Source organism: Cynocephalus volans, chromosome 10, assembly GCF_027409185.1.
Source record: "Cynocephalus volans isolate mCynVol1 chromosome 10, mCynVol1.pri, whole genome shotgun sequence".
Lineage (NCBI taxonomy): Eukaryota > Metazoa > Chordata > Mammalia > Dermoptera > Cynocephalidae > Cynocephalus > Cynocephalus volans.
Window position 1 is genome coordinate 128,161,597 of NC_084469.1, and position 17,874 is coordinate 128,179,470.

A 17,874-nucleotide genomic window follows, 5' to 3' on the forward strand; every position below is an offset into this window, starting at 1 on the left:
GAACATTTTTTTTTTCTTAATCCTATACTTTGTATCACCAGATAGATTGCCCAGAAGCCATCAGAGGGATTAAAACTATCAGCTCTGTATTAGAGGCTAAGGAAATTAAAACAAGCAGAAGATTATATCATGTCTGTTGGTTATGCTGAGAGGAAAGAATGAGTGAGAAGGTAAAAAATGTGCAAGGGAGTGGGAGGCAGATGAAAGATTAATTACTAAAATCTATCGAACTTTAGCATTTGCCCTACGGGGTTCTGCCTGCTGATGACAGTCTTGACCCTCTAAGTGAGCATAAATGAGGCTGGATAAAAGATACACCTGCTTATTAATGTCACAAGAACTCCACAAAGATTGTTCACACTCTGAGAATAGGGATGTATTTCTCCTGAGCAGGAATCCCACAGTTTCCTTTAATTCCTAAATACAGAGCCAAGATGAGAAAAGTCAGTCTGTTTGGCACTAACCCAGCAAGTACAGATGGTAAGGCTCTTTATTTTAGTCAGAGGGGCATAAGCATAGTGTAAAGAATCTCAATTTTTCATTTCCTCACTATTTTTTTTCAGAAAGCAGTCTCACAGTAGCTTCAAAACCAGTTTTATGAGAGAATATAAAATTAAAGAAGGGACAGTTTGATCAAACATCAAAAACGAAAACAACTCCAGAGGAGTACATACTACGCTCACATTCCGTCCTAAGAATGCTTCAGGGTCAGGAGAAAAAGCTAGAGGCATGACTATCACAACTCAGGGGACAGGAATTAGGGAGAAGATATTAAGGGTAATAGGAGCCCGAGAGCCTTCCAGGAGATTCTTTCCACTGCTTTTTCCTACTACATGGGTAAGGAGAACATGTAATTTACCTGTGAAATTGGATACCAAGCTTACCTCAACTACCTTTGTGAGAGAGAGAGGCTCGAAAGAAGCACCTGAGAGGCAGGAGGCCTGGATGTGAGGAAAGAGAGGCAGAGTTTCCCATGGCTGAATCAACAGGAAGAGCTGCCCAGTGACAAGACTGGTTGGGACAAGGATGATGGTAGTTTGGGTGTTGATAAGTAGTTCAGACCACGTCACAGCAATTGGACCCCCTGAAAGAAAAGCATGGCATCAACCTTTATCCTGAGCGATTAAAATCATCACAAAGGTTACAACTACTTATTTAGGAATTTAACTATGTTTATCTAGAGACAAAAGATTATCGTGGCAGTAAAGATCCTGATATGTTCCTAAGACTGCATCATTTATTAATGAATGAGAACAGTAAGAAAATTCGTTAGAGTATGTGGAGGAAAACCAAAGGCACATCACGATTCTGTTTCTAACCCTGAAAGTAAGGAGTGTGGAGTGTTGTTAAAGGATTACATACTACAAACAATACAAATCAGGGCTTTTCCATACTTTGCTCCTCTCTTGGCAGTGGTGTCATGTATCTTCCAGAATATAACATTGATGACCGTGTTGCAGAGAAGCAGGTGAGCCACTTGGGCAGCAAGTGAGCCACTGGACTCTTGTAAACTGGTCCCAGGGATGATGAGTTGCAACTGAGAGCCACAGAAAATCTTGAGTGAATTTTTCTATAATCATGGAGGAAAACAGAGGCCTAAAAGAGAAATCAGAAGAGGAAAAACATGAGATTTCATTCTGAAAGCGCTCTACCAAGAGACTGTGGCTTGCCCAGTGAGCTACACAGGAACTCCTTGGCCACTGTGCAACACCTCTAGGAACAAACTTTCAGAAAATATGATTCATTTGTTATTTTAGGACTAAAGGTTTTTGAGGATAAGGATAATATATATTGTATGAGAGTTTAAATTTAAAACTGTTGTTTTAGCTTTATAAGAGTTTTGATATATCTTTTATTCTTCAAAAGTTTACATTAGGCTTTTACTCAAAATAGTTTGGTAAATATTTACTTTGAGCAGTTTCTCTATTCCAAATGGTGGAGGAAGTATAAATAATATATAAAAAGAAAGTACCAAAAAGATTTGGCTGGGCTTAAAAACAAAATAACATCTCAGAGGAAGAGAAATTGAATGAGAAAACAAGGTGCTGAGTAAAGTAGAAGCCATAGAGTTACTGAGCTCCGGGTCTAGAATAAGGCAGTACTAAGGTGGGAGTTTAACTCTTGTAGGGTAACTGGAACTCAAAGTGTTCCACAAAGGTGGAGGGAGTGGGGAGACAAAGCCTACTTCACTGCTAGAAGCCAGGGTTGAGACTGGAGCTCATGAAAAGATACTACAGAGCAAAATACTGCCATAGGGCTAAAATTTCTAGATAAGAAAGTAAGGGAAAAAGGATAGCCTCGTGACCAGGAATTTAGCCAAGAGATCTGTTGGTTTATGAGAAGATCTGCAATAGCCCTAGTTTCATTAATTTCATTGAGGAATGGGAGCTCCAAAATGTTATATAATAAGGCCTAGTTCTAGATTAGAAGATGTGAAGATTGGTCGAAAACAGCAGAAAACTAGTCAGGGATGGTGTAGGGGGTAGGGGGAGATGTAAAGGAGGTGGAGAGAGAGGGTGGGGGAAAGAGAGAGAGAGAGAGAATGAAAAAAGTCAATAATTGAGTCCAGAAAAAGTTAATTTTATGGGAGAGTGTGACAAAGCCTTCAAAATAAGTATTTTGGGCTGCTCAAAGATACAAGTAAAGGAATAATATTTACTTAACAGGAATAGAAAATTATGAAAAAACATAGAAATAAACTAGAAATATTGAAAATGAAAAATATGGAAATAAAAAAGTAATTAGGACATATGAATATAGTTGAAGAGAAAATTAGTGAACTAAAATGTAGTATTAAATAACTCACCCAGAATATACCACAGAGAAACAAAAAGAAAATAAATATGCAAGAGCTGTTTAAAAACATGGAAGATATTTGAGAGGCTCCACATATAGCAAGGGAAAGGCAGAGAAGCAATAATTTCAGAGGTGATATTTGAGAATTTTTCAGAAGTAAACACATGATTATACATATTAAAAGAACATTCTGAATGCCAAACAGGGTAAAAAAGTAAATCTACAGTAAAAAGAATTATGGTAAAATTGGAACATCAAGGATAAATCCCACTTGCAAAACTGTTCTTATTTGATCTGACTGTGTGCTCACCCAGTGCAAAATACTTTTTCCCTAGGGAATTATCAAAAATATTTAAAAGCAATTGTTTAACTTCTTTGTTAAACTTTTTTGTTGAATTTTTATTCAATTGTTTAATTGTTTAATAGCTGCGTGATGTGATGGGCAAACAATAGGCTAATAAAAAAGCTTAAAAGGAGAATGGGGAAGTGAGAAGTCTATAGGAGCTTTGAAAAGCTCTGATATATTCCTGGAAATCTAGAAGTCCACAGGCATGTGTAAGGCTGTTTGCATGCCCATAGCTGTGCACATGCTCAGGAAATACCCAAAAAGGCCCCGTGCTCTCACCCCTGGATGACCTTGAGGCTCTCAGAAAGCAGAAAGTAAAGGCTAAGGCAGAGTTGTCAATTGCCTTCCCAAATGTTGAAGGCATGCCCCAATGTACACACAAAGCCCATTGGCAAAGACTGAGAGACTTATTTTTTCCAGGCATTTAAGAAAATCTGTTTAATCATTAGCTGACCACTAAGCTAACTGAGCAGAAACTTCAGTTGGCACACATGACAAAGAATACAGACTTTACAGAATTAGTTCAGAAAAGTCACTAAACAAACAAATAACAACAACAAACACTAAGAACAACAAAACCTAGGGCAAGGGAAGGAAATCTGATTTCCAGAGTTGCCACATTCTATTATTTAAAATTTCCAGTTTTCAATAAAAAACACAAGACATGCAAAAAACAAACAAACAAACAAACAAAACCAAAAAACACACAGCAAACAAAAAAAATCAAGAAAGTATGGTCCATACACAGAAAATGAAAAACAGCAGTCACCAGATCATCCCTCAGGAAGCCAAGATACTGGATTTACTAGACAAAGACTTTAAGTAAGCTATTTTAAATATGTTTAAAGAACTAAGCTATTTTAAATATGTTTAAAGAACTAAAGTGTCCAAAGAACTAAAGCAAAGTAAGTGACTGATATCACCAAGATGGCAGAATAAGTGATTCCGGTGTGCCCCTCTGCAACAAGAGATCAACTTACAACTATATTTTTCTTTTTTGGTGGCATAATTGGAGCAATTATAGGGCTCCTTCAAGTGACATAATTGGTGTACCACATTATTAGTGTACTGAAGGAGATTAAAAAGGAAGAGACTTAGAAAGCATATTTGAGGAAATAGTGGCTGAAAATGTGCAAGTATGGAGAATGATGACAGCATCCAGGTATAGGAAAATCAGAGGTCACCAATCAAATTCAATCCAAAGAGACCCCAAGGCACATCATAATTGAATTATCAAAAATCAAAGACAAAGAAAGAATACTGAGAGTAGCAAGAAAAAAGAAACACTGCCCAATATGGCTCTCAGCGGACTTCTTGGTAGAAACCCTACAGGCCAGGAGAGAATAGAATGAGATAGAGTGCTGAAGGAAAAAGACTGTCAATCAAGAATTTTGTTTCCAGCAAAACTAACCTTTGAATATGAAGGAAAAATAAAGTCCTTCTAAGACAAATAAAAGCTGAAGGAATTCATCAACAATATCTGCCTTACAAGAAATGCTAATGGGAGTTCTTCAAGCTGAAAGTCACTATGAATAGCGATTTTCCAACAGTACCTAAAGGAAAAGAGCTCTTTCTCTGAAACTGGTATAAAGACATGGTCACGCTCACAGTCTCCTAGGTCCACAGCCAGCCAAAAACTGCACAGGAAATGCCATTTCTTCTTAACTGCCACACCAATGACAATTACTTGGTTACATACCTATAGTAGAAGGAAGATAATCACATTAGCGAGGTGAGCACGAATCAGTTGCTGTGTAGTAAGAAGTAATCTTGTACTGTCAGTGAGAGTCCAAGTAAATGGATTAGCCCATTGCAAGGTAAGAACTAAGGAAAGAAAGGAGAGCTGATCCTATCTTTCCCCTGCCAACCTCTGAAGGAGTTCAGGTAAGACACCAGACTACAAACATTATAACCTATGAATAGTTCAGTGTGTGTGTGTATATATTTAACTCTTTTTGTGCCATGTGAGTGTCCAGCTGGCTCTATCTTTCATCACCTGGGGGTGTAAAGGGGATGTGGAAAGTAGTCTTCGACATTTATGTTAATAACTTCTCACCCTAATTGGGTTTGTGACTTGTCTTGACTTCACAGAGCCATAGGCCCTGAGACTTTATTTTCTTTCCACCCAGTGTTTTACATGTGTCTAACTGCTCCACTAACTTCAACAGTCCACACACTTGTCCTTTGGGACACATTATTGTTCAACCTATTTGACTTCATCTCACAAATAGTCAATTAACCTCCTCCTTTAGTCTAATAATGTTATTTCCTCAAGAGTCTATGTTTAATGTCATGAAACCATTTAAGTTTCTCTGATCAAAATTCTTGTTTAATTTCAGTTGAAAGTTATTTTCTGTGTGAGGAATATGGACTCCTTTAAGTTAAAATGTTTCTGAGGATTCCCTTTTTGAGGCAGTTTATAAAATCACGTGTCTAAGTTGCATTTGATTTAAATTAACTAGTGTATCTTGTACTGTTAAAGCTTTAATTTAAGAGCAAAGTATAATAAAAAACAAAACAAAACAGAATAAAAAAGGAGAAAATATTTGTTTTCTGATTGGCAAGAAACTAGTCATGGACCTTTTATGTTTCTAGAGTAATTTTTATTCTCTTATTCTTTATTTGTGAGGAAAAGAAGAGAATCTAATATGAGTGTTAGCAAAATCTAGTTGAGGCATTTACCATGATGGGCAGAAAGATATTATGGAAAAGACTGTAATTTGCTAAAGAAAAAAATTGCTGGCAGTCTGTTTTTTATGGGAGATAGTTCTTTTGTTTTGCTGTTTTCTAAGTTTTCTGCATTAAAGCATATATTACTTTTGCAATTAAAAAAAGAAAAACAAATGGCTGAAGAAAGTCTTCAAAAGAGCTTTGATACCAAGCTGATAATAAGCTCTAGAGGTAAACACATAACCTTGAAAATTTAATTGTAACAAATATTTATTGTTACAATATTAACTGTAATTATTAATTATAAGAAATATTTTTTGAGTCCTATTATAATCTTGGCACTGTATTAGCTGCTGAGAATACAAATACTAATAAGACATCATCTCTATATTTGAGGAGCATAAAGTCACTATGAGTTAAAAAATAATATAATCAAAGAACCACATATAAAATTAGGATTCATATAAACCAGTGATAAGAACGGAAAAAGTGGAAAATATTACATAGGTATGAATTTCTTTGAATGTTTCTTCTAAAGCAATTATCTGTTTAAAATTTTAAACTTCCTATGATTATAAAATAATACAAATTTATCATTAAAATTCTTGAAAATACCTAAAAGTTTCCTGAAGAAAAATTTTAAAATTCATAATCCTACTATGAGCAGAAAACTACTGGTAATAATTTAGTACCTATACTCTAGACCTTTTCCCATGCACATACTTTAAAAAAAACCCAACTTGACAGCTAGGCAAGCAACAGAGCCAGGTGCCCTGGGTCCTGAGATAGGAGTCAAAGGCCAGCCCTGCCCCTCTGTCCCCACAATAACATCTTAGAATGTTCTTCTTAGTCACTGTGTTTCTTTGGGGTGTGTAACTTATCTGCTCATGTCCTTCACCAAATTTCTGCTTAGACTTTTCTAATTCATTTTTAAGAGTTCTTTTGCATTAAGGATATTAATCTTTGAGTGTTAAATTTGTTCCTCAACAACTGAAAAAAAAAAGATTAAATATTAGTTTCCTTTTAGAGCTCCTCCCCCTCCCCCTTTTAATCTCGATGATTGATTTGGGAATAACTACCTCTCTCCCCACCTCAAGGAATACCATAACTATTTGCAGGAAATTTCCCCACTTCAACAGAACACAGACTGTTGCAAATGGTCCTTCTGTACAGTGACCTCTCCAGGACATCCAATTAGATTTATCCAATAAATGGGTACCATAAAACTTAGAGTTGGAATTACAGATTTGTGAGTTATCATTAAAGTGGTAGTTAAAACATGAAAATGGATAAGATTAAAAGGAAAGTATGTTTAAAAAATGTGTCTGGAATATAACTTGTGAACAAATATGAAATAAGTGAAAAAAAACTGGATGGTGGTATAATTTACACACACGATAAGATGAGCCCATTTTAAATGTACAGTTCAATGCATCTTGACAAATCTATACAACTGTGTAAGCACCATTAAGACATCACCCCCAAAAGTTCCCTGTGCCTCTTTCCAGTCACCCTCCCCCTGCTCACTCCCGGCCCCAGGAGACTACTGATCTGCTTTCTGTCTCTATGGATTAGTTAGCCTTTTAAAGAATATCATACCTACAATCATAGAGTATGTATTCTTTGTATCTGGCTTCTTTCACCCAGCATGATGTTTTTTGAGATTCATCCATGTTGTTGTGAACATGTGTATTTACTCTTTTTGTTTGTCAGTGATATTCCATTGAATGAACATACTAACATTTGTTTCCTCATTTACTTGATGGTGTTGTTTCAGTTTTTGGCTATTAAAAAAGCTATTATGAACATATATGTATGAGTGAACATATGTTTTCATTTATCTTGGGTAAATACCTAGGATTGGAATTTCTGGATCATCTGGTAAACGTACATTTAACCTTCAAAGAAAACTGCCAAACTATTCTCCAAAGTGGCTTACCATTTACACTCCCACCAGTGGTGTGTGAGCATTCCAGCTGATCCCCATCCTTGTCCAAACTTGCTTTTTTCAGATTTTTGAATTTTAGCCATTCTTGCAGGTGGTTAGTGCTATCTCACTGTGCTTTTAATTTGCACTTCCTGATGACTAATGATTGTTGAGCATCTTTTCAAGTGCATATTATATCTTATTCACCTTTACAAATAAAACTGGAACAATAGTATACAAACTGTTTTGTAGATACCTGAGCAGAATAGAAGCAGCAAGTAAGTTATTAGGTTCTATTGGCCTAGTGGTTGGTATATTTAGCCTTTTAGGGAAAAACTCATTTTGCTAATAAATTTAGGCAGACTGCATATTCTTTTCAGGTGAGTAACATTTGACAACTGATTCTTTTGAGTGCCTGAAACCTTAGATCATTTACTTCATTCCCTTCTTTTTTCCAAAACCAAAGAAAACAATAATCTTTATCCTTCAATTAATTTTATCATTTAGTTTCTCCACCTACCTCTCTAATTCTCAGAGTGCTGCTGAAGGACGATGCAGAATCATTTGGACCTAGCACATGTCAGGTTCACGTACTCTGTCACTGACCATTTCTCTCTAATTCCCTAGGTGCATCCTACATGGTAATTCCATTCTTTCTCTTCTCCTTAAGCTCTCAATTTTGACCCAAAGTAAATTCAGTAGATAGTTTATTAAATTTATGCTTTAGAGATATTTTTCATATTTGAAATACTTTTAATTTATGGTACTTTTGAGCAATATTTCATTGTTATTATTTGCATTTCACAATTATAACATTTAATGAAAATAAAATGAGAGAAAACAAAACATCTATCATTGTACCATCCAAAAAATCATACTATTAATTTTTCATGTTTTTACCCCCCAGAATTTGTTCTGTGCAAACAGCTTTAAAACATAAATATAATAGTCATTTGTTACTGTCTTCCCTGAAGCATCATTGTTATTTATTGTGATGACATGCTGGTCTCTCTCTAGGATACTAATGACCTACAAAGAAGAAACAAGCCAGCATGATGCAGGTACTTACCAAGAAGGGCTGATGCCAGAATTGTCATGCTAGAGCTGAAGGCTGTGCAGTTCTCCCAGAGAGGACTGAGTGGTGATAAGGAAGACATCCAGTCCCCCTCATAGAAGACTGTCTTCTGGGGATCACAGAGGTGATGGGGCTCACTTTGTCCCTCTGATCCATGGAGAGTGATAACAACCTAAAATGTGACAAGGGGCTGTCCCGTGGCTCACTCGGGAGAGTGCGGTGCTGATAACCCCAAGGCCCCGGGTTCAGAGCCTATATAGGGATGGCCGGTTGGCTCACTTGGAAGAGCGTGGTGCTGACAACACCAAGGCAAGGGATGAGATCCCCTTACCGGTCATCTTTAAAAAAAAATTTAAAAAAAAAAAAAAAAAATGTGACAAGGTAAGATAAAATAGAGGAAATTTTAACACGATCATTTGGGTTTATCTCTAAGGAGAAAGATAAAGACATGGAAAACTGTACTTAGATGAAGTCTTTGGAATCTTGGACAAGTACAGCAGGCTCTTCACATTTACAGTGTAGAACTAGGAAATACCAATCTCTGTGATTCCTTTCAGAGTGCTATTGGAGACTGGGATACCACCAAGACAGACTGCATCTCATGCGATAGAAGACACAAAGCAATGAATGAAGAACATTTACTTCATTAACCTTAGCTGTTGTAGCGGCCCTTCTTCAATATCCAGTGTAGACCTGAATAAGGTGGTGAACTTGAAAGCTGGGAACATTATCATCCAGGACAGTGACCTTCACCTGTGGGAAAAGCACAACCAAGAAACTCATCAGGCTTCTACTTAGTACAGCCTCCTGCTTCCTCCAGCTAAGGAACAGGAGGATGCCCTGCTGCAGATTTGGCAACCTACAGAAAGCAAGGGTGAAGTTGCAGTTAGAAGACAAACAAACAAGCAAGCAGGCCTAAATTAAGTGACCAGAGAGGGGATGAGGTCTGAAACTCCACGGCTTATGCTTCTGGAATGAAATATTCATAGAATTAAGAGATTAGGTCTTGGGTGTTTAAATCCTTTTACCTCCCTCCTACTCACGTAGGGTTACCAGATAACATATAGGATCTTTAGTTAAACATAAATTTCAGAAAACAGTGAATAATTTGGGAGCATACTTATACTAAAAAGCATTTACTATTTATTTGAAAAGCAAATTTAACTATCTATCCTATAGTTTTGTTTACTAAAGCTGGCCACCCTTCACCCTGTACAATAAAGAAATGAACACTATGTGTATTCTAAAATTTCCAAGTGTAAAAAAACATTAAATAAGAAACACATAGAACAGAAATTAAGAAGAGGCTGTCATCAAAGGATTTTTTTAGTGTCAAAAAAGATTCCTTACATGTTTCTTGTTTTTTTGTTTTTTTTTTTAAAAGATGACCGGTAAGGGGATCTTAACCCTTGACTTGGTGTTGGCAGCACCACGCTCAGCCAGTGAGCGAACCGGCCATCCGTATATGGGATCTGAACCCAGGGCCTTGGTGTTATCAGCACCGCACTCTCCCGAGTGAGCCACGGGCCGGCCCATATGTTTCTTGTAAATAGCGGTTACATTAAATTATAATTTAACTTACACATAACTTTCATATCAAATGTATAAAATAAGATAAACTTGCATTTGATTTTAGTTAAGCTTTCTAGGTGTTTTCTTTTGGCTCAGTCATAACCTAAATGAGTCCCATGAGGGTCCAATCTTGGCTAAAAAAAAAAAAAAGGAAATAAAGTCTTACATTCTTGGTCTTTTTGTTGTTGTTGTTGTTGTTTTTTCGTGACCGGCACTCAGCCAGTGAGTGCACTGGTCAGTCCTATATAGGATCCGAACCCGCGGCGGGAGCATCGCCCCGCTGCCAGCGCAGCACTCTACCAAGTGCACCACGGGCTCGGCCCTTACATTCTTGGTCTTAAAACAGTAGATATAAAGAGAAATTTAAGACAAGTCCCACTTGAATTTCTATACCAACTAGTACCATGTTACTGCTTCTTTTGATAATGGTGGGTTTTCCCCGTCTCACTTAATATACTCCAGACTTTGTGGCAAAGCTTTAGGGTTCAAAGTCTCTACACATTCTGTGTATCCGCCTGATCCTTTCTCCAAGCCTCCACAGCCATGATCATATAGAATCCTAAAATGCTGGCCAGCAATGACACACCAACAGGGTTGTTGGTCACACAAAGGAACAGTTTGATTGTGTCTTTAACATTCACTGTCCTGGGCACAATGAAGAAGTTGCTGCCAAAGAGGGTTGAATGGTTACAGAGACACCATGTCTTCCAAATTGTGCTCTGTGGCCCAGCCTGGAATTAGAATCAAGACATTGATTGTAATTGGATAAACAAACATAAAACTTAAACACAGGCAATTTAGAGATGGAAAAGGATGTGAAGATTCTCATTCACTGCTGGTGATAGTGTAAATTGGAATAATCATTGTGGAGAGCAATTTGGAAACATGTAGTAAAGCTGAAGAAGCACAAACTCTGAATCCTGCAGTTCCAGTTATGAACACATTTCCTAGAGAAACTTTGCACATGTGCACAAAGACGTGAAAAAGAATGTTTCTGTCAGCATTGTTTACAACTATGAAAAATAGGAAACCGCAATATGCCCAATAATGGCAGAACATACAAACAAGTACATCAGTGAGTACAGCCAAACTGATGGAATTCCATGCAGCAGTTAAAAATGGGCATATTAGAGGGAAATGTATCAATATAGATAAATGCTGAGTGAATAAAAGAAGTTAAAAAGGATATATACAGTATGGTGCCATTTACGCACAGCCTAGAAGTACACACAACACTTATTTCATCTATTTGTTGTCAGTCTCCCTCTCCAAAATGTAAGCTCATGAGAACATTGTCCTGTTCATTGCTGTATCTCTAGTTCCTAGATGTAAACACGGCATGGAGAAGATGCTCGATAAATATTTACTGAAAGAGTGAATACATACACCAAATTCAGGAGAGTGGTTACCCTTTGGTGGGAGGGAAGGAATGAGACGAGGGAGGGATACACAGAGGATTTCAATTATTTCTGAGTGTTATCTTAAAAAATATGCCTTACCAGTCAGCTGCCAAAACAAACGAACAACAACAACAAAAAACAACCAAAAAAAAAAAAAAAAGAAGTAAATAGAGCAAAACAGTTGAATATTCATTAGATAGCATGAACACGTATCAGACATGAAACTACAAAAGTGGAACTGCAGCAGGAGGCGGGGCTGATGCTGACTTTACTGGGGCCAGCCCACGCTTTGCTGGATGAGGTATGTATGCTTTCCTTTGTGTCAAACTTACCGCTACTGGGCGAGCCAGCCTGCACTCTGTACTAGACTTCAAGTGTGTATTTCTTACTTTTCTATTAAACTTGGTGTGGGCCCTGCTCAGTCTCTGGACCTATGCCACACTTTCTCTGTGAAATCTGTATCTCCTATTTGTTACATTAAACCCGTTCTCACGTTCTACTGTGACTCTCTGCTCTTGAATTCTTTCCTGTGGCAGAGTCAAGAACCTGGTAAGAGGATGGGGTGGGTTGAGGCCAGTTCTCGGGCCTCTCCACACTCTTTCTCGAGCATCAGATCTGCCTTCACTATTTTTCATGGAATGATCAAGATTTACCTGGACTGGGGCCGGCCCGTGGCTCACTCGGGAGAGTGCGGTGCTGATAACACCAAGGCCCCGGGTTCGGATCCCATATACGGACGGCCGGTTCGCTCACTGGCTGAGCTTGGTGCAATACCAAAGTCAAGGGTTAAGATCCCCTTACAGGTCATCTTTTAAAAAAAAAAAAAAAAAGATTTACCTGGACTGTTTGAGAAAGAAATTAAAGAGATAAAGCACAAGCCCGCTCTTGCTCCAAAGAGACACACTTTCCCTGCCCACCACACACAACCTTTCTCCTTTTCCCCAGGCCGATTTATTTCCGTTCTAATTATTTTTCTTTCTGGGCTGCCCCAAAGTAGATAACAGGTGCATGTTTAGTGGCAGCTAAGGCAGAAGAGAGGCGAGAGAAGTGGCTCAGCTCCTTACTTGGCATCCACTGCTCTTCCACGTTCTGTTGTGGCTGTCCCAGAAATAACACCGAGTGACGGCAGTTACAACTGAGGCCAGGGCGGGTGTCTGCTGAGCAGTCTCCTCACTTCTATTCAGCACAGCTTTTACGTAGTAGGTGCCAGTTCCGTACTGCAGACTCTCTGGAATCAGCACCCACGTGTATTCCTGATCTTAGAACAAAGGAGCGTGCCTAGTTAGATTACAAATGGGACAAAAATACCGTTAGAGCCTTTCTTCTGAAGGATCTGTTAATATTTTAATTTTATTTTACAAATGAGGAAATGATAAGCCTGGAGTGACATCGACTTGAGAGAAAATGACCAGTGATGCAATCCTGGGCTCTGGATTACTACAGTTCCAGCAAAGAATCATATTATTTTGATAAATAAAAATTTAGGTCTAATGAATTAGAATGTATTATGACTTTTAGAAAAATGAAATAATCACACATGTAAATTAATAGATAGAAGACCTAGGTAACAAAAGAAACCTGAGGCTGAAGTGAGGATAGAAATAGAGTGGGTCCAGGGACAGAGCCCTGGGCTGCACGCCACAGACCTGAGGGCGGCCTGACTCTGTCACTAGGTGGCTGTTAACGGCTTAGGCAAGTCACTCAATCTCTCTGGGCCCCAGTTTTCTCATCTTTCCAACAAGAAGTCTTGTCTTTCAAACTTAGGAAATGTAAGGGTCCTTTCAGCTCTAAATGACAAGATATTATTGCCAAGACCAGCACGAAGAACTGAGTGCACCTTCTGAATTGGGAAAGAGCCCGTTGGTAATGCAGGCAGAGCTAGGTAGCTGGCAGCCCAGGGGGAGGGTGGCTGCTTCAGGTGCTTGGCCTAAGAGGAAGAATGACCGAAAAAGTGATAATTCCTGTGTTAGTAAAGCCTATGCGAGAGCCAGGAAAAGTTCTTTCAATATGGGAAGACTGTCATGACGGGAGACTATAACACACTTTCTCCATTCTCAGGATTTTTCCCACCTTTCTTTTAAATGCAAAAGGATAGCTCTTTATTAATACTTTTCAGCACTACATTTAAAATTTATATCCACAGAGCACATTTTTGATTAAGTATATCTAGGCACTATTTACATATCTCAGAAATGTTCAACTATTAATATATGTCTTGGAAATTCTTAACTTTTCTAAACTACAATATAGTCATTCTGGTCTTATACCAAGAGTTATGAGATATCTCTGGGTCTTACCCAAATCGAAGATTAGAAATAAAGTTGATATATTTTATATATATTCATCTACAATATATAAAGTTTGAAATATATATGACCCATGGTGTTGGAATTTTACTTCTGCGGGTCTCAACATTTTATCATGAAAATTTTCAACCATATGGAAAGTTGAGAGAATTTTACAGTGAACACTCATATAATCACTGACTAGATTCTACAATTAACATTTTACTAAACTTGGGCTGGCTGGTTAGCTCAGTTGGTTAGAGCACAACTTCGTAACATCAAGGTCAATGGTTTGGTTCACTGTACTAGCCAGCCTCCAAGAAAGACGTAAAAACCCACCATTTTACTAAATTTGCTTTATCACATATACATCCTTCTATCCATTCCATAATCCATCTTTTTAAAAAATGTATTTCATGGTCTCACATGAGATTAAATTACATAGAACTAAATACACACACAGAGAAATGAATGATTTTAAAGCTGGCACAATCTGAATAAAGTCAATACATTGTACCAATGTCTTTTCCTGGTTATAATATTGTACTACAGTTATGCAAGATGTTACCATTAGGGGAAAATGGGTGAAAGGTATAAGAGCTCTCTCTGTTTTATTGCTTACAATTGCATATGAATCCACAATTATCTCAAAAATAAAAATTTTAAAAAAGAAAAAAATGCGGGCCGGCCCGTGGCTCACTCAGGAGAGTGTGGTGCTGATAACACCAAGGCCGCGGGTTCGGATCCTATATAGGGATGACCGGTTTGCTCACTGGCTGAGCGTGGTGCTGACAACACCAAGTCAAGGGCTGAGATCCCCTTACCGGTCATCTTTAAAAAAAAAAAAAAAAAATGCACTTCAAAATTAGTTTTTGACATCTGATGGGGTTTTACTTTTCTGCCACACCCGGTCCTTTGGAAGGGTGATGTTCAGGTGAAAGTGTGGTTAGGCTGATACTGAAACGCAGGTAGAGTGTCATTAAAAGGGACTTTCAGGCTCTATGCTCACTATCAGGGATTTCTCCAAGGAAGTAATGTTCACTGTGATTATAAAATGGTTTGTGTTCATGTTGAGGCTGGTGGGGTGGGTTTCCATGGCAGCGTTTCTCCACAGCATTATCTAGAATAAGAGACAGTTAATCAATCTTCGAGTTTAAGATGGTTCATCCATTGATTCCTTTCAGTCTCCTTTATAGTATGAAGGTAATAAAACTTTGTAGGTCTTTCTCTTTGAATAATAGTGCCAGGGGTTAAGGGAGAGTATATAGTCTAAGACCTAAAATACCTTTTCCTAATGGTAAGGGATATCTCCTTGTAAAAACTCCTAAGTAAAGACGTTAATAACAAAACAATGACACTGTCATACTTTATTATTTCTTTCAAGTTGTTGCATCCTTCCATCCTATTCTCCAGGATATCTTATTTCCTTCTATTTTATTCCCTAAGAATCAATTCATACCTCACTCAACATCTTCTGTTAAATCATGGACTTGGAGCAAGTTACTATTAGAGCTTCCAATGCTTCCAATAGCGTTCCTGTCATCAAAATCTCTGAAAGTATTAAAAGCTAGTCCTGTTACCTAGAGACAAAGAAAAGTGCAGTTTCGTCGATTGTCAAAATATTTATAAATGACCCCTGATAGGTAACAAGGTATCAGATATCATAAACCAAAGTAAACGTTGGGATTTTTTCCTTGTTAATATCTCAAATGAAATAAATCTTACATTGTAACATTTATGAGAAACAATTAAAGATGAGACATATAGGGGCCGGCCCCGTGGCGCACTCAGGAGAGTGCGGCGCTTGGGTGCACAGTGGCCTCCTGCCACGGGTTCGGATCCTAAATAGGGATGGCCGGTGCGCTCACTGGCTGAGCGTCGTGCGGACGACACCAAGCCAAGGGTTGCGATCCCCTTACTGGTCACAAAAAAAGACAAAAAAAAAAAAAAAAAAAAAAAAAAAGGTGAGACATATATGTGGGACCCTCAGAATTATTATTTTTTTACATCTTCATACCTGGAGGATTCTATTTTACTAGGATGTAGGTATTCTGCTCTCTAGGATAAGGCAACAATGCTGCTCGTGTTTGTAGGAAATTTCTGAAAGAAATACAATTTCCTGATGTGACTAGCTTGGTATACTGAGTCAATAGTTATTCAGATATTCCCAGCTTTGTGTAAATAATGAAGAGTTGAGATCAAATCACAACACAGAAACTTAGTTAAATCCAGAAATTGTTTAATGCTCTCAATCCCTTTACTGGATCATTTTTAAGAGGCCTCTATCCCTGCCAATATAAGATAGAAATTAATAAAACACAACCTTCTCTCACTTGGTCTGGTCTAGTCAGGTTATATTTCATGGTAAATAAATATTCACCCAAATGCCTACATGGCAATCAAATCCCATTTTCATTCTAGTCAGAATCAATTTCACACTCACTTGGAAGTTAATTCCTGGGTGTTTATTCAAGAGCTCCTCCAAAGCTGAAGCTGATGGAAAGCCTAACCTCACAGGCGCTGGGAAACCCAGAGCAGAAGAGCTCAGAGGCAAAGTTGATATGCTTTGGCTAATGAAAAAGAAGTTAAAATGGAAAGCAATTTTTGTTCTCCAAAGGTCAGAAACCTTAAACGAAATTCTCCGCCTTCCTTCCTCCTCTGTTAACCTGTTCAGCATCAGAGTAGCAATGGAAGAGGTCAAAGACATTGAAGACTTTGAAAACTGGTTCTGCTGTAGAAATGCTTCCTGGATCTTCCCAAGAGCCATCAAGGACATTTCCAGTATGTCTTCTACCTGCGTGCAGAGGAAAATACCATGGGACTTGTATAACCTCAGTGTACTAAGTTGGTGAGATAATAGTTTTGAGAGGGTTGGAAGGGGAATAGGGATCTCAACAGTGATGTAATGAAAGGTGACAGTCATTGGAGGGGACATTGGAACCCCACAGAAAGTACCTACCATCTGTCTGAAGACTCATCGTCCTTTGTATCAACTGAGAGGGCCAACGCAGCAAATATTTTTTTGCCCCATTATATAAGTTGCCCTAGACTTGTTCATGATTTTATTTAAACAGCTTTATTCAGATGAAATTTGCATATACAATTCACCCATATAGAGTATGTAATTCAATGTTTTTTAATATATTCATAGGATTGTGCAACAATCACCACAATTTAATTTTAGAATTATCCTTTCTAAAATAAAGCCAGTACCCTTTAGCAGTCACTCTCCATTCACCAATCCCCACTCCTCCAACCCTAGGCAATCGCTAGTCCACTTTCTGTGTCTGTAGATTTACATCTTCTGGACATTTCATATAAATGGCATTGTGATATACGATCTTTCATAACTGGCTTACTTAGCATAATGTTTTCAAGGTTCATCCATGTTTTAGGATGTATCAGTACCTCATTCCTTTTTGTTGATGAGTCATATTCCATCATATGGATATACGACATTGTATTTATCCATTCATCAGATCATGGACATTTGGGTTGTTTCTACTTTTTGGCTATTTGAATAATGTTGCTATGAACATGAGTGTACAAGTTTTTGTATAGACAGATGTCTTCAGTTCTGGGTATATAACAAGGAGTGGAATTGCTAAGTTACATGGCGATTCTATTTTTAACATTTTGAGGAACTGCCAAAACATTTTCCAAAGTGGCTGCATTATTTTACAATCTAACAATGTTTAAAGGGCTGCGATTGCTCTGCATCCTTGCCAACAGTTGTTATTTTCTGTCTTTTTGGGTGTGAAGTGGTATCTTATTTTGGTTTTGGTTTGCATTTCCCTAATGAC

General features: G+C 37.9%; 1 protein-coding gene across 1 annotated transcript in view; it reads right to left on the minus strand.

The window, feature by feature from the left end:
- The window catches only part of PKD1L3 (polycystin 1 like 3, transient receptor potential channel interacting), a 63,106-nt gene that overhangs the window by 27,016 nt on the left and 18,216 nt on the right, over positions 1 to 17,874 (minus strand). The window contains 17 exon segments of the mRNA XM_063110112.1: positions 249 to 417; positions 885 to 1,084; positions 1,375 to 1,468; positions 1,470 to 1,596; positions 4,696 to 4,841; positions 8,805 to 8,908; positions 8,911 to 8,986; positions 9,466 to 9,567; positions 10,887 to 11,117; positions 12,851 to 13,044; positions 14,966 to 15,016; positions 15,019 to 15,036; positions 15,039 to 15,056; positions 15,059 to 15,216; positions 15,536 to 15,651; positions 16,515 to 16,641; positions 16,738 to 16,865. Coding sequence (XP_062966182.1) covers positions 249 to 417; positions 885 to 1,084; positions 1,375 to 1,468; positions 1,470 to 1,596; positions 4,696 to 4,841; positions 8,805 to 8,908; positions 8,911 to 8,986; positions 9,466 to 9,567; positions 10,887 to 11,117; positions 12,851 to 13,044; positions 14,966 to 15,016; positions 15,019 to 15,036; positions 15,039 to 15,056; positions 15,059 to 15,216; positions 15,536 to 15,651; positions 16,515 to 16,641; positions 16,738 to 16,865 — 2,059 coding nt within the window.